Raw genomic sequence first — 24,303 nt, 5'->3', positions numbered from 1 at the left:
GTTTCCCGAACCATTTCATTGAACAGATTTCCGGGATCAGCGCCCATGATATTTTTTGGCAGATTTGGCAGAGATTTTGGATTGACTAAGTTAGATGATGCTCCGAGCCTTCTAGGCATCTGAATGTCAAGCTTTGGTAAAGTGATGCACATGAACTGAGACATGGGAGCGTCGATGACGGCAAAACAGCGCACCCCAATTACCGGACAATTGGTGCTTCGAATGAGAACACAGTAACGACTCGCAGCAGGTTGTGGTCCGTGGCCAACAAGTCTAAGAATACCGCAAAACCCACAGTTTGGGCTATCTACCATTTCCGCAAATTGCAAGAAATGCTGGCTCATGACAAGTGGTACCATTTGCGCACATTTTCCACAATTTGAGGACCATACCTACACGACGCAAGTGCTAATTTCTTCACTACCGCCAGCGAGCCAATCTCTTGTCATGGACAAAATCTTACGCCTAAATCCGCAGGATTAACAAGGTGTAGCCGCAAATAGGTAGCTCCAGATGAAAAGATGCAGAATGAGCTGGGGGATGACGAGTTTTTCTACTTTTTATTTTGCTTTTTCGCTGCTCAAAATGAATGATTAGCGTACCCGTTCTCCCCCGGCAAGACCAATAATTATTTGAGAAAAAATAGGTCACACAGATATAAAAATCGGGATGTTTCAGATTCCAATCATGTTTTGTGCCACATGCTGCATAAATTTAACAGTGGCACTAGCAGCCTCGCGTTCTTTTTGAGCTGAATCTTGAGTTGGCTAACGAGCCAGTCGGTTTGGGTTCAGGCACGAGCGAGCTCAGCCAGCTCGTGAGGAAAATGCCTCTTTGAGTTATCAGCTGAATCACACTCTTCGCAATTTTCATGAGCTGAATCGTGAGCCGGTCATTTCTAACAACGTCGTCTCAGTGAGTCACGTGGCTTAACTTAAGAATGGTAACATGAGATAACGCAGCACGCCCCAGACGAATGAACAAACCATTCCGAAGAGTAGAATGAACAACATGCAGCATTAAGCATATTTGTTTTGCAAAATCGGCACAAGGTATGTTATTTTAGTTTCAAGACAGCAAACACAATATCCTTGGTCCTGATCTAAAGTTTTACAAATCTCAGCCGGAACTAGAGAATATTACTTGGTACAGACGTACTTTATTCCTATAGCATATGCTTAAATCAGTAAAAGGTTGTCGGCTACCTATAAAAACCGAGGGATGGTCCTATTTTTTTACTAGTGCACAGTCAACTCCCCTCATTCACTGTTTGAACTGTTGTAAGCAAGCCATTGCTGAGGCTTCATGCCATAAGCAGCCACAGTGAATATACATATACATGCATATGTATGGGTATGTTGGTATACGTCGGTGTGAGTGATCGTGTGTGTGTGTGTGTGTGTGTGTGTGTGTGTGTGTGTGTGTGTGTCGGTGTGTCTGTGTGTCTGTGTGTCTGTGTGTCATAAGGCAACGAGCAAGAACCGAATCGAATATTTTGTTTTGCAGCCGAGTGAGTCATGTGCCAAATGATTGAATGTCTGAATGTCTGAATTGAGATGAATAAAACAATTTGGAACCGCTATGAGTCATGGGCTGAATCGTCTCCCAGAATATGTGAGCCGGTCCTCAGCCAGCTCCAAAAATTTGGGTCGAACACACCTATGTCATCTGAGTACTAGTTGTTACTGAAATTGTGAACGAAAATCATAAGAATATTGCCGTAGTTGTTTTTTTTTGCATTCATGCAAGGAAACAATATAAAATCACTGCTTAATACACAAGAACAACACGAGAGAGGGTCAACACACGCGCTCACAAAGTTTTATGTTCTGCAAACGTTGCACCTATTACCACGACTCTTCTCGAGAAGTTGAAGTACTGCAAGTGAGTCATAATGTCCGCTTAGGTGGCCAATTCGCATTGCCGGGTTAGCAGCCACTCTGATGTCATGCTAACCCACCATGACGTAAACGTCACGTTACGCAGATAACATTACTTTACTCAGAATCTATCAGCGAAAAATTACGTAACTTAGTTTTGAGCATGCGCGCTCGCAAGTCTAAGTCAAAAAACCGACGTCAGGCGCTGCAGTGTGCCGAAGGCGTACGGTGTCAGTCGCGTCTGGGTGGCGACCGAAAGTGGGTTAAAACTGATAACGTGTTTGAACAAAGCACCTTTGAGTGCTGCGGACATCAGCTCCCACATTAAGTTCATTAGTGTGGCTTTTAGACTGATAATGTTAACGGGTGAGTATTCACAGCCCTGTGAACTGGTGTTCGGGTCGTGTGGATTTGGAGCTGGTAGAGGAAAGGCGGAATCGCTCTTTTCGTGTTGCTATGACTACTAATCTTCTCGGAGGACAGTCCCAACATCATACAGTTGATAGATGCGCCCCAGTCTAGCCTCTGAACGATACAAATTTGTTTTGAAGGAATTTCGAAATAAATATTTCACGACGTACATTCTCGCGTGCCCGACGGAAGACTCCTCGTGTTTAATCGCAATGGCCAACGCCCTTAGATTTTATGAAAACTGAGGCCTCACTTATTGGTGTTCTTGCTCATAAGATTACAAGTGTACAGTCTGAAAACATATGCGTAATCTGTTTCAAAGGCCGATTCTGCAAGAGGATGAATATCCCCAGACCAACGTGGTATTGTCCTTTTCATTTTTGGGCTCAATTTGATCCACTCTATTGAACACTTATGAGACACCTTGCCTTTTTCCGGGCAAAGAGCCTCATGGGAGGAGCCCAAGGGGCGTATTCTCGCGTCAGGTCAGTGACTGAAGCGCCATTCCGTCCCAGAAGGGCCATTTTCTGTCATTCTGGCGACACTGGGGCGGGGGTCCTCTTGTCCGCTTGATAACGACAGTGCCGTCACCTATCGGTGAAAGGGTGCAATAGAAGGTTTGCTCCCATTTTAGAGCAATTCGAGATATTCAACCATCCAATGTCCCGTTAAAACATTACAGTTTGGGAAATGTTCGTCTGTCTTAAACAAAATCCTTATGAAAACCCCTTAAAGTGAAAAAAATACGTGTAAGAACATCATTTAGATACAATGACGGGCTTGGCAAGGACAAAGAATTGTGAATTTCTGGACTTAGTATCGCATAGCTCAAAATCAAGCGGTGTTATTTATATGCTCCTTAACCGTCATACAGTATAACTTTCACGTTTACGGCCGATTCTATTTTGTGGCATATGACGTCACTTACGTGCTTTAATACGCTATCCATTATATGTCGTGGTTTTGAGCTGTGGCAAATCCTTTTAGCTTCTGATGCGGTCATATCAGGGGTTTCATAGAAGTTCAAATAACGCACTTTTGGGCGTTAGCAGGTTACATGGCATGTGACACGCAACCATAGCATGCAACGATGTGAGTCAAAATCCACTTTACTTGTCGTCGGCGATGGCGTCAGCATTTCCGGCGATGGCGTCGGACATACTGTATCTCTGGTGACCGTTTGATCTGACCATGGTCATGCACACATCATACATTTCAAATTCAACGTTATGTGTGCACTTATGTGGGACTGCCATCGTCAATGAAAAACACTTGAGGACGAAGATTCGTATGCCCATGTCATACATCTGCAAAAAAGGCTTAGCGATAGTAGTTTTTAAGACAAGCATTATTATTGGCGAGCAACTGCAAAATCTCTTATCCATACAAACGTTCACGATCCCAGCAATTTCGTACGGAAATTTGTCAGGCTTCTGTTTTGCCAGGCAAGATTCTTACGTAAGGACTTTTTTCATATCACAAAACTGATACCGCACGTAGGTTATCTTGACGAACTTTAGGTATACAAGTTTGTAACTTACAAACAAGTGTCACACGGTCTTTTCTTTACGTGCTTTTGTTCGCAAGCAGAGAAAACGCTCCTCGGGTGTCATCTGGTGGGTTTGCCATTAACTCTGTTGAAGTCAAAAGTACGCGCGCAAAAAGATTGCAACTAATTTTTCTGGAGATAAAGTTAGCATGCCAAGGTTTAGTAGAACAACATAGGTATGCTTAAGAGCTTGTCATGCGAAAGTTAATCGTGCAAAAAGTACAAAAGATGCAGGTTGTGTGACAAAATATTCACCGGGAAACTATCGTCGCAAACATTCTCGGTCCGAAGTTCATGGGCAAAAGTCGTGTGAGTTGTTTAAAAGCCAATACCCTTCAGCGGTAAAAAAGTCGTCAAAAATATCGTAAAAAGGATTCAAACGTTGTGATGTTAAGTTGTATTGTTAGTTATGTGTTCATACGCAAATATTCATGCATATGTGCTCCTCAGGGTCAGAGTCTGTCTTATTTCAATACGGGCATCACGCATCACGTATCATGCATCATTCATATATTCAGACGATTTCAAGCTACCACGCATCACGCATCAAGGCACTAATGACATTCACATAATCGGCCATGACGAGCCCTGCACATTTTGGTGTGGTCGCCGACTTTTTATTGGAATGGACTCACTAATTGTCCTATTTAGATGGCCCTGTGCTCTGTGTTTGACTTTGAGTTCCAAAAAGGTTATAGGGTCCGTACCTCCCTGGATTTCAGCCTCTGTGCGTTATTCATCAATACCCAATACATTGTGAAATATTCATGATCGCTTTTCCCTTTCTCTTGATTATTCGACGAGGAATAGGGCTACCAGTACTGTGTTATGCATGTCTAATATAACTGTCAATTGCGACTAACTAAACAGCCTCATTTAAATGTAGGGGCCCAACGGTTTGGCGGCCTTTCTTTAAATCTTTGTCCCCGATCCCAAATTTGGACACGCCGCTATTGCAAGTGAGATTACCTTATCATAACTGATGCTCGCATTAATATCTTAAAATGTGGAATATTCCCTTTAGACACGAAAATAACAACGCAGGGACGGATCCATAGGGAGGGGGGGGGGGCACGGGGTCATGCCCCCCTTGGGCCCCGAAGGAGCCCATTTGCTCCAAGGGGGATCATAACCGGCTCAACAGCTGCAATTTTTAACAAAGAATGCAACAAAATTGAGCATTTTGGGCTTCCAGACGACCAAAAATAGCTGCAAACAAAGGTGAACGGCCCAGGAAAAGTGAAAAAAAATTATTCGATGATTGGAAAATTGTGAATTGGGAATTCTGAGCCTCACTACACTGTCTAGGGGTAATATGCTGTTTCTGGAGGCCCTATATGCCCACTTGCGGGGGCATTCCGATCGTTAACGAGTCTTCCACGCTGCTCCTGATTTCTTTGCATTTGCTCGGAGGGCCCTGCGCTGTCGCTGGGTCCTTCCCTCTTCTTTATTTGGTCTTGGGCACGTCCTATTTGTATAGAGGGCCCTACGCACTTGTCGGGAGCCCCTCTGACAGCTTATTCGGCCACACTGGGTTGTTTGGGGGGAGGGGGGTTCTGCACGTTGGGTCTTGGTGTCTGAATTTAGGGTCCTGCGCTCCTATCGGAGTCATTTGATAGCATGCCCGGGTACGCTCCATCTTTCGGGGGCCGTCCACATTGGGTTTTGGGTACTTGTTATTTGAATGGAGGGACTTTTGGTTTTGTCGGGCCCTTTCTGATAAAGTACTTGGGTCCATTCGATCGTTGGGGACCTTTACATCTGGTTTTGGGCAGTTCCTATTTGAATGGAGGTCCGTCTGCTCTTTTCTGGGCCCTATCTGTTAACCTGCTCTGACGCACTCGATCATTCAGGGCCCTCTACATTATGTCGTGAGTATTTCATATTTGAACGGAAGGCCCAAAGCTCTTGTCGGGGGCCTCATCTGTTAACTTAGTCTGGCAAACTTGATTATTCGGGTCCCTCCACATTGTGTCTTGGGTACTTCCTATCTGAATAGGCGGCCCTACGCATTGGTCGTGAACCTATCTGTTCGTCTCCTCGGCCACGCTGGTGAGTGCGGCGGCTCTATTTATTGGGTCCTGGTGTTTGAATTTAGGCCACTACACTCCTGCTGGGTCATCTAACAATCTGCTTGGGCACACTCGATCATTTAGTGCTCTCTACATTGGGTCTCGGGTATTTCCTACTTAGATGGAGGGCCTTTCGCTCTCGACGGGGACCCTATATGTTCACCTGCTCTGGCACACTCGATCATTCGGGGGCCCTTTTCATTGGGTATTGAGTGCTTCCTATTTGAATGGATGGCCCTGTGTTCTTGGCGGATCCTATCTAGTAAGTTGCTCGGGCCGGTGGCGGATGCAAAGGGTGGCTATAGGCACGGAACGATTGCGTCATGGACCATACCGAGGACACCTAAAGGCTTCGAAGGGTCCCATAACTGACCGAACGGACGCAGTTTTCTAACAACAAAATTCAACAAAACAACAAAATTGGACGCCTTTGGGCCTACAGACGACAAAGAACAATGTCAGTAAAAGTAAAAAAGTTCACAAGTGGACGAAGTCAATTCTTCGCTAGTTGAGAAGTTGTTGCTCTGGGGAAATTGTGTGGCTCATTACGCTGCCGAGAGGCATTACGCTGTTGGTTGCCCTGGCCCTAGGCGTCCATTTGCCTGATCAATCTGATCGCCAAGAAGCATTTCACGTTTCCCTTGACCTCTTTGCATTTTCTCGTAGGGCCTAACGCTGACGTTGGGACGCTATCCCTTTCCATACCTGGACACTCTTGCTCTATGCAGGTTTTCCTCCACGGATTCTTCCCATTTGCCCGAAAAGCTCTACACGCTTTTTCCGGGGTCCTCGGGGCCCTCATAAAAGTCTCGGGTTCTTTCGACTTGCTTGGGGGGGGGCCTTGTGCTGTTGCTGAAGTGCTTATAAGATAAGGCACCGAGACACTCGACGCTCAGAGGCCCTCTATTTTGATCGAGGGCTCCTTCCCTTTGATCTCCTTTGTGGAGGACTCTTCGCTCCTATCGAGGCTTTCTCTGTTAGTCTGCCCGTGCACTCTTGATCGTACAGCGGTATTAACTCATGGTCTTGGGTAAAACCCTTTGCTCAAAGGGAACTGTGCTCTGGCCGGATCCTTACATGTCAGCCTGCCAGGACACTACCGGCCGTTCATGGGCCCACCACCTTAGTCTTGCGCTCCTTTTGCTTGCTTTGAGGACCCTAGACTTGTCTACGGGGACCAGATTGTTGGCCTCCTGCGGCACCCACGGTCGCTCAGGTCCCGCCCCTATTGGTCTCGGTGCATTCGCCCTGGAGCAGCAGTCGGATATGCGCCGATGACTTCTTTGCACGCAATTGTCGAACGTGATTTTACGCACCGCCGACATCGTACGTACCATTTCCATTGGCTATTGAGTGTGGGACACGTATTATAGTAGTGCATCACTTACTTAATGTATTTTGGATGCTAGAATATTGTGTACTACTTTTCTACCATCAGTTGATTATATCGCCCATCCGGCTACATGAAAATAGGCTAGGAGTCAAGCTCGTGCTTGGTTTTGATAGGTTTTAACAGCCAACTCGAATTAATTTTGCCTGCTGTTCCGAAATACTTAACTTCAAAATTACATGATTTAACATGATCTGTAGAGCCTGAATGAGCTATTTGTATAGACATGCGTAGCACGCCTAGCTGTAAAGGGCTGCACACAGTAAACTGGCCTTTTATATACATATACATATATATATATATATATATATATATAGTATTTTGGCAGAATCCCTTCTTTTATACATGTTTTATTAAAAATAATGCTGACTCAGCTTTGTCAAGCTTTTTAACACATTGTTCTAGTTTCTCGGCTTTTGACTTGGCATTATGGCTTAGATTGAAGATGGTTCGTACAAAATTACCCATACATCCGTCGCTTTTTACATACTAACGTTTCGAAATCCTATCTCATGGTCGGAGAAGACTGAATGGCGCAAGAAATATGTTTTCGGTCTTAAAGGTTAAAAAATTGTCCACTGTTATTGAAAAACATATTTTGGTACGGAGAACATAAATGAAGTATGGCTAACTGAAGTAAGACAGAATCCTATTTTCCCTTTGATGCATGTAAGATGCACTTATAATGGGAACACTACAAAGACACAATGATAACACTATTTCCTCAATGTCAATTAAGTGCTCACTGATACATATGCGCATCAATAATGCTCACCGCCCACCACCTAATAATTCAAGAGTTGTGCAAGAATTTGTTTGTTTAGGGCTGGAGAGAGTTCGTTAATGAGCATACTTTCCCAAATTTGAAGGCATCTTCTGTCGTTGCACGTCTGTAAAATGCCAGTGTTGTCTGTCCGTTGTTGTCCCGTCAAAGTCCTATCGTGTTCATGTCGCACGTGGTCCAGAGGTGCCCCGTCACGTAAGTGCATTGTCAGTCGTCGTGAGAGAGTCGTTGTGTTAGCACCAATGTAGTGTATGAAACGAAGTTTGCAGCCTTCGATGTTGCATTTGAATTGATGCACTACATTGGTGCATTTTAGCTTGTCGTGTTTGTCTGGGCTGTTTCTCATAAAAAGTTAGATATTTCTTATTACGATAATAAATGACGATGTTTATTTTGTGGTCGTTTTTGGCGTCAATATATATATATATATATATATATATATATATATATATATATATATATATATATATTTGTTATATTCTATGTCTCAAAATGTACCTACCGGAATGCAAGTATATTTTTTGAGGGGGCCCTTACCTCTAGGGACCCACAATTTTGCGTGACCATCCTTGACGAAAACCTGGATCCGCTCCTACTACAACGTACGCGTTCGCGAGTTGTGCTTCGTTACGCCAGTGGCACAGGCCAAATGCACCAATTTTGAGAAAACGCAAGATGGAGGTAGCGACGTTTTCTTGTGCAAATACTTTCATGGATTAAAAAGACCATCTCAGTGTGACTGTTATTGACTGATTCACTTGACCGGCGGGAATTGGCACAACATAGTGACGGATAAATAGAAGTGAATATTGCACAACATAGTGACGAATCAATAGACGCAACCTTGGTCGAGGGTATATAAGACGACACATTTGGCGCAGCCGCTGTTGTTCGCCATTGGTGCGGCGTGGAGGTACGCAGGGGCGCGGTATTACTGACGTTTTCACCGCATGTATGATGCAAATTGAAGTTGTTTACGACTGATGACGTATGCAATGAGTATTTTGTGGGAGCATGTTTATGTTGAAAGTTCTTAGCTTCGATGTCTGTCATGATGATCTGTCGCCTCCATCCGTCGGCCGCGCCACACTTGTCAAAATGTTTTAGCTTGAATTTGATGCCTGTGAAAGCGCTAAGGCTAAGCGCCCCACTATTGATTTATTACAAATCAACATGCTGGCATTTTTCTGAGCAACACAGTTGAGTTTCGTGTAGGGACCATTAGTCTGTTTAGACTTTGAACCTGGAAGGTTGGTGACAGCTGTCTTCTCATCATACATTGTGGCTAGGGTAGGGGTGTGCATTCTCATTGAGGGCAAATTTTGCATCTTTGGACTTTTTGTAAGTGAAGGTTTGATCATGTTTGCATCATTGTTTCTGGGTGCAACTGTATGTGGCATAATCCATAGCCCCTCATGAAATGGTGTGAAATGTGTTAACTCATTCTTCAAAGGGTGACCACCCAGCTGACAAAATATGATATCAAAATATTAGGTATCAAATTATTTTTTATGTTTATGAAAGTGTGTTTAGTGAATATTATTAAACATATTGTTCCAATCATGCCTTAGAAGGAGCAGGCAACTTTTCTACTGGGAGCTGCGGCTGGTGGTTTTACGCCTGGGGCAGATACGACATTAACCGCATGATTGAATTTGTGCATCTTAGATGCTGCTTAACCTTACAGCTCTGCTCGAGATAGGTCAGAATCACATTCAATTTACCATCCAACATTTTGATTCCATCAAGTCACCATATATAAAGCATAATGCATCAAGTATTTCACCATTTGAAAAATGAAATCTGGCGGTTTCAAAGCCATCATGTGGCCATTCACTTATGTTGTGTGGTTGTTTATGGCTGGTCAAGCTGTTCAGTCAAACAGGAGAAGCTAGTGTGTGCAAAATATATATTATATTTATATATAATATTGTTAAAAGTTTTGTTTGAGCACCATGATTTAATTGGTTGATCTCCAGCTACAGGGTTGTAGCATGATTGGTTTCATCCATAGCGTATCAGCATAAGACTGCAGTCAAAAAGACAGCCATAACACATTTATGACAAATGTAGTTTGTTTGGTCTTCAGGCTGCCTGTGTCTCGATGAATTGTCACTCCTATCTGTTATATCACATATTACATATATGCCATATTTGCATAATGTGTGCATTCTCTCAGAGGAACTTATGTCCCAAAATTTCACTTCACACATCCACATTTCACCAGATAGAGCACCATTCTGATCCACGCACCCATGGCAGAGTGGGTTAAGTCATTGTAGGTGTTCACTATTTTCCCTTGGCAGGTGTGTCACGCAGGTGGTGGCAGTGGCATAAGGTCAGATGATGTCAGTGTGTGGGATAGACTGTGCCAAGCATTGTAGCTTGTTGAGACTTTGGCCACAAAATTCTGCCATTGAGCTGGAATTGTGTAATGAAATGGTAAGGGTCAGGGCTCACAGAAGCACTGCTTAGTGTGAGATCTGATCCTAGAAATTCATTCATTCTAAAGGTACAGATAAGGGAGGAAAATCCTGTATTGAAGTATGCTGTCATTTGACAGAAATCATTCAGCAGTCATTTTTTGTGCGCTCATAAGCAGCAACTTTGATGATATAGTAGTGTGACATAGTTTCTTGTGCAATATTACAGAACACATAGCATTAGACAAACACCAAAGTTGGCTTGCCCATCTGGCGCATGGGACAATAGATAACTACAGGTGCTTGCACTCTTTCCCATGCATAAAGCTTTGCAGAATACAATGCTAGAAGGCACATGTCAGGCAGAAATTGTGCGCTTTGATTAGAACCACAAGATGGGTGTCATAATATGCAACTAGCTTGTCAACAAAATGCAGAGTAGAGATGTCATTGCGGACAAGATTATGATGTTTGGCAATCTCAAGGCAGTGTGATCAGTGCCAGGCTAGTGTTCACTGGTGCTGTCAAGTGTTAAGTTGGCCATAGGTTATTCATGGCTTTGTCAAGTGCCAACTGCCCAGTGATAGTGTTGTGAAAGGCTTGGTATTATGGTGCACTGGTGGAGCCACAGCAGAAAAGGTCTTAGTAATTAACTTTCTAGCTGGGAAATGTAGAATGTTCCACTGCAGGCTATGATCACTGTGGCTTGTTTTGGAAGTGGCATTCCTTCATAACTTGTCAGTAGTGCTTCTTTCCATGACATTTTGATCTCTGTGACATTCAATGTTATTGATGTATGATATTTGATCGACAGATGAAAAGCATTGTCACAAGACACCATTTCGGGTGCAAAAGCCATTTGAAAACCCTGAATGTGGTCAAAATTGCATGCTTCCTTTTTGCTCTTTACTTTTGCAGTCCCCAGTACTGCTTTAGATTAACCTGATATGAGTGTGCTGAGAAGCTTGTAATTACCTGGCCTGTTGGTGATGCTGCACTGGGTTGCTAAACTTGTACTGTTGGCTGTGCTTGTTATTAAACCAGTTTTCATGCGCTGCAATCTTTGTGGTGGGTACGTTCCATAATTAACAAAGTTTTATTGTGAAAGTGCTCTAACCTTTAGAACTAAGCACAAATACTGAAATTCACACAGATGTTACAGAATTATAACGCTGGCCAATGGAACAAAAGTGGTTTGAATCGAGTATCAATATAGGCTGCAGTCTATCTAGCTGCAGGTGACACATGTTCATCTGTCGTCAGGTGTGGTTTTGATATGGATGCATTTGGTGTGTTGATGTTTTTGAGATGTGTTGGGTGTGTTGTGGTGCATACTGGGGTTGCCTGTAAATTAAGTTATGCAAGTCATGAGAGTTTTTTATGTTCTAAAATCAAGCCATGATGGGGGGAGAGGGCATAACATTCTGGTTTGGTTTGGCTGTATATTATGCCAAAATGTTTTTTTTTAAAATTGTGAACAGCATAGTCATCGAGAAGAGGGCTGAAAGCCTGTATGTCCACGTGCATTGTAACTGTTCCATGAGGTAGGAAAGGCTTAGTCTGGTAGTGCATGGATGGTGGGACCAACTTTGATGTTTCCTGTTGTTTGAAGCCTATTTATGTGGCCACAGCTGTGTTGTAAATCCAGGTAACTCGCAAATGGCCCCCAGTTATGTGTTTATACACAATGTGTCCAGAGCCAAGACAGAGAATATGTTTTTGTGGGCAGGGGGGGGGGAAATACTGGTTTGCATATCCCAATACTGACAGGGGGGTTGTAGATTGAATAGCATTGTACCAAAGAAGGCCAGACGGGGTCCAGACTAAGTGGCATCATATAGCAGGTACTGCCTCCTCACCGCAGTATGACATTGCCAAGAAGCATTATACCTTGGCTGGCAGACAAAGTCATGTGGTGACATGATGTTACACTGATGTGTATACAGTATACAAGTGTGAGATGGCTAGAGCATGTTGGCTTCCCATATTTTGACAGAGGTGTTGAAGCAGCCTGCTTTTGGGCCTGCTGATGAGCAGGCCTACCACATCACAGGGCACATGCCATGTGGTATTACCATCATGTCCATATCCGAACATTGACATAACAAGGCGAGGTGCAGTGCTGGTGGGCAGTGCCGGTCACCTGCCAGCTGGTGTTGGCTAACCAGTGTTTCCACGGAGACTTTGGAACCATATGCTATATATCTCAGCACTCATTTCAATCACGAAATCTAATTTGACACTTATGTGTGGTGGAGTGTTGTGGAAGTGCACGGAGGTGCATTTTATGTGCAGGTTTGCTGGTGATCTGAAGTCATTGAGCATAATGGGTGTATAAAGTCAATGGTTATCGGTGGTAATCAGTGCTGATATATGGAAACTCTCCCTTACTGCAGTACTTGATGCCCTGGTGGTTTTCAAATGGCGTGTGGACCAGTCTAGCATATGGTGCTGAAATTACGGCAACTTACGCGTGAACCCCCGCCGTGCTTGTGGCGGCGCTCCCGCGCTCACGCTGATGGCGCGTCGGCCTGTTGCAGAGCGCGTGCTCCAGACCAGTGACCGCGCGGTGCGCCCCAGCCGCGCCCCAGCCGCGCCGCCATGGCCGTGCCGTCGGGAGACTCGAAGGCGCCTCTGCGCGAGATCAAGCGGATTCAGTTCGGCATCCTGAGCCCGGACGAGCTGCGCCGCATGTCGGTCACCGAAGGCGGCATCAAGTACCCGGAGACGATGGAGGGCGGCCGGCCCAAGCTGGGCGGCCTGATGGACCCGCGCCAGGGCGTCATTGACCGGCTCTCGCGCTGCCAGACGTGCGCCGGCAACATGACAGAGTGCCCCGGCCACTTCGGGCACATCGACCTGGCCAAGCCCGTCTTCCACCCGGGCTTCCTCACCACCAGCATCAAGATCCTGCGCTGCGTCTGCTTCTACTGCTCCAAGCTGCTCGTCACACCGACCAACCCCAAGATCAAGGAAATCGTGCTCAAGTCCAAGGGCCAGCCGCGCAAGCGCATGACGCACGTGTACGACCTGTGCAAGGGCAAGAACATCTGCGAGGGCGGCGACGAGCTGGACCTGCAGAAGGAGGGCGGCGGCGACGACCCGGGCCAGGTGAAGGGCCACGGCGGCTGCGGCCGGTACCAGCCGCGCATCCGCCGCTCGGGCCTCGACCTCACCGCCGAGTGGAAGCACGTCAACGAGGACTCGCAGGAGAAGAAGATCAACCTGACCGCCGAGCGCGTCTACGAGATCTTCAAGCACATCTCGGACGAGGAGTGCTTCCTGCTCGGTATGGACTTCAAGTTCGCTCGGCCCGACTTTATGATCATCACGGTGCTGCCGGTGCCGCCGCTCTGCGTGCGGCCGGCCGTCATGATGTTCGGCTCGGCCAAGAACCAGGACGACCTCACGCACAAGCTGGCCGACATCATCAAGGCCAACAACGAGCTGATTAAGAACGAGGCGGCCGGCGCCGCCGCGCACATCATCCTCGAGAATCACAAGATGCTACAGTACCACGTGGCCACGCTGTCCGACAACGACATGCCGGGTCTGCCGCGCGCCATGCAGAAGAGCGGTCGCCCGCTCAAGGCCATCAAGGCGCGCCTCAAGGGCAAGGAGGGTCGCATCCGAGGCAACCTCATGGGAAAGCGAGTAGATTTCTCGGCGCGAACCGTCATCACGGCCGACCCGAACCTACGCATCGACCAGGTGGGCGTGCCTAAGTCGATCGCGCTCAACCTCACCTACCCGGAGATCGTGACGCCGTTCAATATCGACAAGATGCAGGACCTGGTGAAGCGCGGCAACAACCAGTACCCGGGCGCCAAGTACATCATCCGCGACAACGGCGAGCGCATTGACCTGCGCTTCCACCCGAAGCCATCCGACCTGCACCTGCAGTGCGGCTACAAGGTGGAGCGGCACATCATCGACGGCGACCTGGTTATCTTCAACCGGCAGCCGACGCTGCATAAGATGAGTATGATGGGCCACCGCGTCAAGGTGCTTCCCTGGTCGACGTTTCGGATGAACCTCAGTGTCACATCGCCCTACAACGCCGACTTCGACGGCGACGAGATGAACCTGCACGTGCCGCAGTCGATGGAGACGCGCGCCGAGATCGAGAACATGCACGTGACACCGCGCATGATCGTCACGCCACAGTCCAACAAGCCCGTCATGGGCATCGTGCAGGACACGCTGACGGCCGTGCGCAAGATGACCAAGCGCGACGTGTTCCTGGAGAAGGAGGAGATGATGAACCTGCTCATGTTCCTGCCGACGTGGGACGGCAAGATCCCGGTGCCGGCCGTGCTCAAGCCGCGCCCGCTGTGGACCGGCAAGCAGCTGTTCTCGCTCATCATCCCGGGCAACGTAAACATGATCCGCACGCACTCGGTGCACCCGGACGACGAAGACCACGGCCCGTACAAGTGGATCTCGCCCGGCGACACCAAGGTGCTCGTCGACAACGGCGAGCTGATCATGGGCATTCTGTGCAAGAAGTCACTGGGCGCATCGGCCGGCTCGCTGCTGCACATCTGCTGGCTGGAGCTGGGCCACGAGATCTGCGGCCACTTCTACCACGACATCCAGTCGGTGGTGAACGCCTGGCTGCTGTACGAGGGCCACTCGATCGGTATCGGCGATACCATCTCCGACCCGGAGACCTACTCCGACATCCAGAACACCATCCGCAAGGCCAAGGAGGACGTGATCCAGGTGATCGAGAAGGCGCACAACGACGAGCTGGAGCCCACGCCCGGCAACACGCTGCGACAGACGTTCGAGAACCACGTCAACCGCATCCTCAACGATGCGCGTGACAAAACCGGCGCCTCCGCCAAGAACTCGCTCGGCGAGTACAACAACCTCAAGGCCATGGTGGTGGCCGGCTCCAAGGGCTCGCCCATCAACATCTCTCAGGTCATCGCGTGCGTGGGCCAGCAGAACGTGGAGGGAAAGCGGATCCCCTTCGGCTTCCGCAAGCGCACGCTGCCGCACTTCATCAAGGACGACTACGGACCGGAGTCGCGAGGCTTCGTCGAGAACTCGTACCTGGCCGGCCTGACGCCCACCGAGTTCTACTTCCACGCCATGGGCGGCCGAGAGGGTCTGATCGACACGGCCGTGAAGACGGCCGAGACGGGCTACATCCAGCGGCGCCTCATCAAGGCCATGGAGTCGGTCATGGTCAACTACGACGGCACCGTGCGCAACTCTGTGGCGCAGCTGGTGCAGCTGCGTTACGGCGAGGACGGCCTGGCCGGCGAGTTCGTCGAGTTCCAGTCGCTGTCCACCATCAAGCTGTCGGACGCGGCGTTCCGGCGCAAGTTCAAGTTCGAGACGACCAACGAGCGGCACCTGCGGCGCGTCTTCCAGGAGGACATCGTGCGTGACCTGATGGGCTCGGGCGAGATGATCGGCGAGCTGGAGCGCGAGTGGGAGAGCCTCTCGCGAGACCGGCAGGAGCTGCGCCAGATCTTCCCCACCGGCGAGAGCCGCGTCGTGCTGCCCTGCAACCTGGAGCGTATGATCTGGAACGGCCAGAAGATCTTCCACATCAAGAAGACGGAGCCGACCGACCTGAGTCCGCTGAAGGTGCTGGAGGGCGTGCGCACGCTGCTGTCGCGCTGCGTGGTGGTGCGCGGCGAGGACCAGCTCTCGAAGACGGCCAACGCCAACGCCACCATCCTGTTCTCGTGCCTAGTGCGCTCGACGCTGTGCACGCGCCGGGTGGCCGAGGAGTACCGGCTCAGCTCGGAGGCGTTCGAGTGGCTGATCGGCGAGATCGACACCCGCTTCCACCAGGCCATGGCCAACCCGGGCGAAATGGTGGGCGCGCTGGCCGCGCAGTCGCTCGGCGAGCCCGCCACGCAGATGACGCTCAATACATTCCACTTCGCCGGCGTGTCGTCCAAGAACGTGACACTCGGCGTGCCGCGCCTCAAGGAGATCATCAACGTGAGCAAGAAGCCGAAGGCGCCGTCGCTGACGGTGTTCCTGACGGGCGCCAGCGCGCGTGACGCCGAAAAGGCCAAGAACGTGCTGTGTCGGCTGGAGCACACCACGCTGCGCAAGGTCACGGCCAACACGGCCATCTACTACGACCCCGACCCGCAGAACACGGTCATCGCCGAGGACCAGGAGTTCGTCAACGTCTACTACGAGATGCCCGACTTCGACCCCACCCGCATCTCGCCCTGGCTGCTGCGCATCGAGCTGGACCGCAAGCGGATGACTGGTGAGTGCCAGCCAGGGCGGCTGCCGTCACCGCGCGCGCTCGGTCCGGCCTCTGGTGTTGCTGCGGCTTGTTTTTGTTCGCGCCAGTGGCAAAAAAGAGGTGTCTTAAGGCAGGTAAACAAAGTATGGGTGTAATTTTCATCTCTCTGTGGACATGTGTGTGGACTCGTGTTGTTAGATTTTTTAGTGCGGTCCAACGAAATGCGGCGGTAAATGTCAGCTCGTGACATGTTTGCTTCGAATGGGGATGTATGTTTGCGTCGGTGATCATTAAAGGACTCGAAATCATCGCTGTCAAAGCTTGAGCCTTATATGACTACCAAGTAGCAGTGAGGTGCGGCATTCACTTCTGATTTTAATGTTAATGAAGGAATTATTGATTGACGAAGAAATTTCTGCCAAATTTAACCTCACGATAATTCGATGGATCATGGCTGTGCCGGGTTTGCCGAAACTGTTATCAAATGCCAGTCAGCTTCCTTTTTTGGTGCCGAAAACTGGCTGTCTGGACTGCGAGCAGCTCTGTTCTGTGTCGACGCCTGCTGTCCGCCCGCGCCGCCTCACCACCCCGCTGCCGGCCACAGACAAGAAGCTGACCATGGAGCAGATCTCTGAGAAGATCAACGCCGGCTTTGGCGACGACCTGAACTGCATCTTCAATGACGACAACGCCGAGAAGCTGGTGCTGCGCATCCGCATCATGAACTCGGACGACTCCAAGTTCGCCGACGAGGACGAGCAGATGGACAAGATGGAGGACGACATGTTCCTCCGCTGCATCGAGGCCAACATGCTCAGCGACATGACTCTGCAGGTGGGTGGTCGCATCTCGGTGACGGGTCGGCAGGCGAGTCGGACTGAGTGGCATGATTCCAGAGGTGAGTCACGGCACAGCAGCATGACTGCAGGGGAGTGGCCGCTCAACATGACTCTCCAGGCTCTGCGGGCCCTTTTGTTGGTCTCTATCAGTCGGCTTTCTCCGGGACGTGATATGGCGGAGCGCGCCGCCAGGCGACGTCCGCCGATATCAGGCCGGGCTGCCCGCCCCCGCTCGCTGCGGCTGATCGTGGTCACGCCGCGTGGTGACACCTGCCGTTGTCAGGCCGGGCTGCCCGCTGCCGCTCGCTGCGGCTGATTGTGGTCACGCCGCGTGGTGACACCTGCCGTTGTCAGGCCGGGCTGCCCGACCCGCTCGCTGCGGCTGATCGGTGTCATGACGGCCGCCCCCGCTCGACAGGGCATCGAGTCCATCAGCAAGGTGTACATGCACCTGCCGTCGACGGAGAACAAGAAGCGCATCGTCATCACGGAGACGGGCGAGTTCAAGCACATCGCCGAGTGGCTGCTGGAGACGGACGGCACGTCGCTGATGAAGGTGAGGAGGGCGGACGCGGTGCTGCCCGGCGCCCTGGCGGTGCTGTCAGGCACGGTGCTCTGTGCCCAAATGACCGCTGGGCGCCAGTTGGGCGCCAAATGACCGCTGCAGTCGGCGCGCCCGAAAACACCAATCAACAACAAAAGCGGTGCTCTGTGCCCCCGGCAGGAAGGACGTAGTGTCGTTGGGGTGAGGGACACAGTCCCGCCGGGAGGCGGGACGATGTCTCCGGGAGAGGGGCGTGGCGTCCCTGAGAGCGGGTCGTGGTCCTGAGAGGGGGCTGCATAGTCCAGGGGGCGGGTGGCGAAGCTCGTGATCCCCGAGTGTGGCTGGTGCCGTGCTGAGTGCGGCCGGTAGGGCGGCCGCCCGGCCGGCACGCTCCTGTGATGCGCGCCGGCTCGGCAATGTCACGGCATTGTGACGGGACGGCCGCTCGGGCTGTCGGCGCCGCTGTTTGGGCGGTGTTTGGGCGCAGCGGTGGCCGCTGGTGTCCCGGTCGGCAGCGGCTGTATTGGCCGTTTGGTTGAGCCGCGGCGGGCCGGTGTCCTCGTTATTCGGTTGTTGCATCGGCCCGGCTGCCCAGCCGCCCCCGCTGCCACGACTGGCCGCTGGTCAGACCCGCTCGGCCCGCCTCGCTCCCGTCCAGTCACCAGATACAGGGGCACACAGCGCGCAGTGCTCAACGCTGCCAGCGTATTGCATTGCAGTGGTGTTGCACATTACTTTCCGGATGTATGATAGTCAAAAGTGCCGATGGTACGGAAGAACAAACCTGTGTGCCGCGGCTGGTGGGCTCTGCTCATGCCGCGGCTGGCGGACTCTGCTCGTGCCGCGGCCGGTGGGCTCTGCTCGTGCCGCGGCTGGTGGGCCGTCGGGGGCGGCGGCCGTCCGTATCCGTCTGACCGGCCTCCCTGCGCACAGGTGCTGAGCGAGCGTGATGTCGACCCCGTGCGCACCTTCTCCAACGACATCTGTGAGATCTTCTCCGTCATGGGCATCGAGGCCGTGCGCAAGTGTATCGAGAAGGAAATGAACACGGTGCTGCAGTTCTACGGCCTCTACGTCAACTACCGCCACCTGGCGCTGCTGTGCGAGGTCATGACCTCCAAGGGCCACCTGATGGCCATCACGCGACACGGCATCAACCGGCAGGACACGGGCGCCCTCATGAGGTCAGTCCCCGGCCGGCCGGCCGGCCACTGTCGGCGCCCGCGATCCCTGAGGTGCCCGCTCGGGCCGGTGTCGAGCACTTGTGTCCCTTGGCACGTTCCGGTCTGGGCTGTGTTGGTCATTGTTGGTCGTCGCGTTTGTCTGGGCGTCCGTGGTCTTATTCGTCCTTTCTTGCCCGCTCGCGTCGATGGCTGAGCGAAGGCATCGCTTTGTCCACTTGTCTAATGCGTTTTACGTCTGATTGTAGGTTTGTTGCGTCATGGACGATGCCTGCGACCATGCTTATCTGTTTGCGCCGTGTGGGAAGTGTGCAGTTGAGGAATAGAAGGCCCAGCTGGTGGGGGCGACATGCGAGTCTTGGGTGGACGCGCTGAGGGACGCGCAGTTATTCTGCGGGTGGTGACCGTGCCGTGCGCCGCCAGGTGTTCGTTCGAGGAGACTGTGGACGTGCTGATGGACGCGGCAGCCCACGCCGAGGTCGACCCGCTCCGGGGTGTCTCCGAGAAGATCATGGTCGGACAGCTGGCTGGAGTGGGCACAGGTCAGTGGGACTCGGTTCAGATCGGCCGGAGAAGGGTCAGGTCAGCTTGAGTGGGGTCAGGCCAGCTGTAGTTTGGTCAGGCCAGCTGGAGTGGGGTCAGATCAGCTGGAGTGCGGTTAGGTCAGCTGGAGTGGGTCAGGTCAGCTGGAGAAGGGTTAGGTCAACTGGAGTGGGGTCAGGTCAGCTGGAGTGGGGTCAGGCCAGCTGGGGTGGGGTTAGGCCAGCTGGAGAAGGGTCAGGCCACCTGGAGTGGGGTTATGTCAGCTGGAGAGGGGTGAGGCTAAGGTTCTCATCGAATGCATCTATAATATTGTATGAAATTGTATGGCACAAATACACGTAAGTAGAAGCAAGTCTCAATCGTCATGGTTTGATCAAATTATATTCCGCTTTTGCAATTCGGGCGAGGCGTTGATGTAGCTTCCTGTGGCTCAGATGAAATGTTTTTTTTCTGGTGGCCCCGGATGTCGACTGACTGAAGTTTGTTCACGCTCCGTAATCGAGTCTTTGATAAATAAATTGTTTACTCCAAAAATAAGCGTGCCTGTTCGCACGTTTAAGCTTACATTACCATCTTGCCTTACGTAGGCGTGTTAACGCAATCACAGTCGCGCAAAATTATTGGTGGCCATCCCTTGCGTGCGGTGAACTTCCGGTGTGGGAAATCGTGTGCGAACGAATTCTCTGCGTAATTTTATGGCCGGCGCGGGCGCCTAATGCTCTACGAAGCTTTGATGTCATTAAAGCTAATGATGACAGACACTAACGGTCGCGCTGCGAAGATGTTGGGAGCAATTATCGCCGGAATGGGTCAGCTCCGGCGTCGGCTGCCGGCCCCGGTGTTGGCTGCCGGCCCCGGCGTTGGCTGCCGGCCTCGGCGTTGGCTGCCGGCCCCGGCGTCGGCTGCCGGCTCCGGCGTCGGCTGCCGGCTCCGGCGTCGGCTGCCGGCCTCGGCGTCGGCTGCCGGCCTCGGCGTCGGCTGCCGGCCTCGGCGTCGGCTGCCGGCCCCGGCGTCGGCTGCCGACCCCGACGTCGGCTGCCGGCCCCGGCGTCGGCTGCCGGCCTCGGCGTCGGTTGTCGGCCTCGGCGTCGGCTGCCGGCCTCGGCCTCGGCCTCGGTGTCGGCTGCCGGCGTTGGCGTCGGCTGCCGGCCCCGGCGTCGGCTGCCGGCCTCGGCCTCGGCGTCGGCTGCCGGCCTCGGCGTCGGCTGCCGGCCCCGGCGTCGGCTCCCGGCCCCGGCGTCGGCTGCCGGCCCCGGCGTCGGCTGCCGGTCCCGGTGTCGGCTGCCGGCCCCGGCGTCGGCTGCCGGCCCCGGCGTCGGCTGCCGGTCCCGGTGTCGGCTGTGCCGGCCCGGCGTCGGCTGCCGGCCTCGGCGTCGGCTGCCGGCTCCGGCGTCGGCTGCCGGCCTCGGCGTCGGCTGCCGGCTCCGGCGTCGGCTGCCGGCTCCGGCTCGGCTGCCGGCCTCGGCGTCGGCTGCCGGCTCCGGCGTCGGCTGCCGGCCCCGGCGTCGGCTGCCGGCTCCGGCGTCGGCTGCCGGCTCCGGCGTCGGCTGCCAGTCCCGGCGCCGGCTGCGGCCTCGGCGTCGGCTGCCGGCCCCGGCGTCGGCTGCCGGTCCGGTGTCGGCTGCCAGTCCCGGCGTCGGCTGCCGGCCCCGGCGTCGGCTGCCGGCCCCGGCGTCGGCTGCCGGCTCCGGCGTCGGCTGCCGGCTCCGGCGTCGGCTGCCGGCCCCGGCGTCGGCTGCCGGCCTCGGCGTGCGCTGCGGTCGGTGCCGCGTCCGGGCCGAGCTCCTGACGCAGAGTGTGGGGCCCTGGCCTGACCTGTCCGGCCGTCACCTGGCCAATGCTGTGGGAGCTGACACCGCGGCTGAAGCCGCTTCTGGCGGAGAGCTGTATGGCCGCGCGACGTCCACCTGACCCATCACCAGCGCCTAAAACTGTGTGTTTGTTTGTTTTTGGGGAGGCATGTCTGGGAGAAGACCAGAGAAATTTAGGAGCAGTGTCCAACACCCTGGCCCAGCAGTCTAGCAGTCTGACCCTAGTAAACGGCGTGGGAAAGGCGGCCAAATGTGTGAAGTCTATGTAGGTGTGAATTGGACGGAAATATGTGGCAAGGCGCGTTGGCCGTCGTGGTTAGTTCGTGGCTATAGCCGCCGCAGCCCGCTGTCCTGACCGTGACGTGATGGCGCAACCCTCGGCAGGGTGCTTCGACCTGCTGCTGGACGCCGAGAAGTGCAAGCATGGCATCGAGATCCCGATGACGCTGGGCGCCGGCATGGGCGTCGGCATGTTCTTCGGCTCGGCGGCCACGCCCGGCTCGGGCATGTCGCCAGTGATGACGCCCTGGAACCAGAGTGCGACGCCGGCGTACGCCAGCGTCTGGTCGCCGGGCATGGGCAGCGGCATGACGCCCGGCGGGCCGGGCTTCTCGCCCAGCAGCAGCAGCGATGCGTCCGGCCTGTCGCCCGGCTACTCGCCCGGCTGGTCTCCGCAGCCAGCCAGCCCCGGTGGCGGACTGTCGCCGAGCTACAGCCCCTCGTCGCCCGGCTACGTGCCCACCTCGCCCAGCCTGGGCCCCACCAGTCCCAACTACAGTCCGACCAGCCCCAGCTACAGTCCCACCAGCCCCAACTACAGTCCGACCAGCCCCAGCTACAGTCCCACCAGCCCCAACTACAGTCCCACCAGCCCCAGCTACAGTCCAACCAGCCCCAGCTACAGTCCGACGAGTCCCAGCTACTCACCGACGAGTCCCAGCTATTCGCCCACTTCGCCATCCTACTCACCCACGAGTCCGTCCTACAGCCCGACAAGTCCGAGTTATTCGCCAACCAGTCCGAGCTACTCGCCCACATCGCCATCCTACTCACCCACGAGTCCGTCCTACAGCCCGACAAGTCCGAGTTATTCGCCAACCAGTCCGAGCTACTCGCCGACAAGCCCGAGCTATTCGCCGACGAGCCCGAGCTACTCGCCTAGCTCGCCCTAACTACAGTCCGTCATCACCAGGCTACAGTCCGACGAGCCCGAGCTACTCGCCGACCAGCCCGAGCTACTCGCCCACGTCGCCGCAGTACTCGCCGCAGAGTCCCAGCTACTCGCCTAGCTCTCCCAAGTACTCGCCTACGAGCCCAAGCTATTCGCCCAGCTCGCCCAAGTACAGTCCGACGAGTCCCACGTACAGCCCGGCGTCGCCAGCGTACAGCCCCAGCTCGCCCAAGTACTCCCCGACCAGCCCCAAGTACAGCCCTACCAGCCCTACCTACTCGCCCACCTCGCCGTCCTACAGCCCCAGCTCGCCCAAGTACTCGCCGACGAGCCCCAAGTACTCGCCGACCAGCCCCACATACTCGCCGGGCTCGCCGACCTACAGTCCGACGAGTCCCGGCTACAGTCCGACCAGCCCCAAGTATAGCCCCACCAGTCCCACCTACAGTCCGACGACGCCGGGCTACAGTCCGACCAGCCCCACCTACAGCCCCAGCAGTCCGGGCTACGAGAGCGAAGAGGAAGAGCGCAACAGACGCCGCTAGGTCTGCCAGCCGGCCGCCACCGAGCCGGGCGCGGGGCACGAGACCTGAGCCCGGGCGGCGGCGGCGACGGCGGCGCCGCGACGGACACACATCATCGCTGTACACTATTTTCATAGACGTCCCCACGAGGCCAGAAGACGGCAGGGTTCAGGTGGCCGCCGTGGGTCAGCTGACAGAGAGGGCTGCGGGAGCGCCGACTCTTCCGGCGCGGTCAAGCTACGGGGCCAGCAGCCGTTGGATGACGCGCGGCGTTGCGCCCGCAACAGGCGAGCGGAGGCAACGGCGACTTCGGACGCCCGTGACGCGTGCACGTGACGGCGCGCGGTGACGTGACGTGACGCTCTGCCCCGGCGGCGGTGCCGGGAAGCCGTCGGGGACGCGGGCCAGACCAGCGCCGCGGCAGCAGGCGGCTGGCCGTGCTCAGGAGGGCACCTGTCGGTGAGGGGGAGCGCATCGCGTCGGACCCGGGCCGAACATTCCGTGCGCCCGCCGTGTGGCGCTAGGACCGACGCTGCGGCGGCATTGGTCGAGTGTGACGTCATCACGACCGGCGGCGCGGTATTATTGGCAGAAGAGACGTTAGCGCGGGCGGCGTGATTTTCATGTCTGCACCCTATGATAGTGACATGCGGCCGCTTTGAGGCCCTGTGCCCGCGTGGGTGATGTTGAGTGCTGTCAAGATGGACGCGCTCTGTTGTAGTGAATTTACAACCGGAATAAACTGGAAAACGCCCGTGCGGTGGCTGTTTGAGGCTCGCGATGTTGTGTGCCAGGTACGAGGGAGCCGGGTGCGCATGTGCTGTGAAGACATACCTCCATGTGCTGCGCATTCACGGACTTTTCTAGCGTTGTGGGCGTCCTCTTATCTGACCCATGCGTCCCACCACTGCGACGCATTAATTACTATGTCATATTTACTCTGCTGTCCGTCATA

General features: G+C 53.6%; 1 protein-coding gene across 1 annotated transcript; it reads left to right on the top strand.

The window, feature by feature from the left end:
- The first annotated feature begins 8,977 nt into the window (after positions 1-8,977).
- On the top strand, positions 8,978-23,495 carry LOC119094897 (DNA-directed RNA polymerase II subunit RPB1-like). The gene is given in 8 exon segments (XM_037217811.1): positions 8,978-8,999; positions 13,050-16,756; positions 17,340-17,569; positions 17,993-18,130; positions 19,052-19,302; positions 19,723-19,841; positions 22,038-22,819; positions 22,821-23,495. Coding segments are annotated over 7 exon segments (5,715 nt in total). The 5' UTR covers positions 8,978-8,999; positions 13,050-13,110; the 3' UTR covers positions 23,370-23,495.
- The last annotated feature ends 808 nt before the right edge of the window (positions 23,496-24,303 follow it).

The sequence above is a fragment of the Pollicipes pollicipes genome, unplaced genomic scaffold, assembly GCF_011947565.3.
Source record: "Pollicipes pollicipes isolate AB1234 unplaced genomic scaffold, Ppol_2.1 Scaffold_4219;HRSCAF=4965_pilon_pilon_pilon, whole genome shotgun sequence".
Lineage (NCBI taxonomy): Eukaryota > Metazoa > Arthropoda > Thecostraca > Pollicipedomorpha > Pollicipedidae > Pollicipes > Pollicipes pollicipes.
This window is presented reverse-complemented; position numbering and strand designations above follow the sequence as displayed.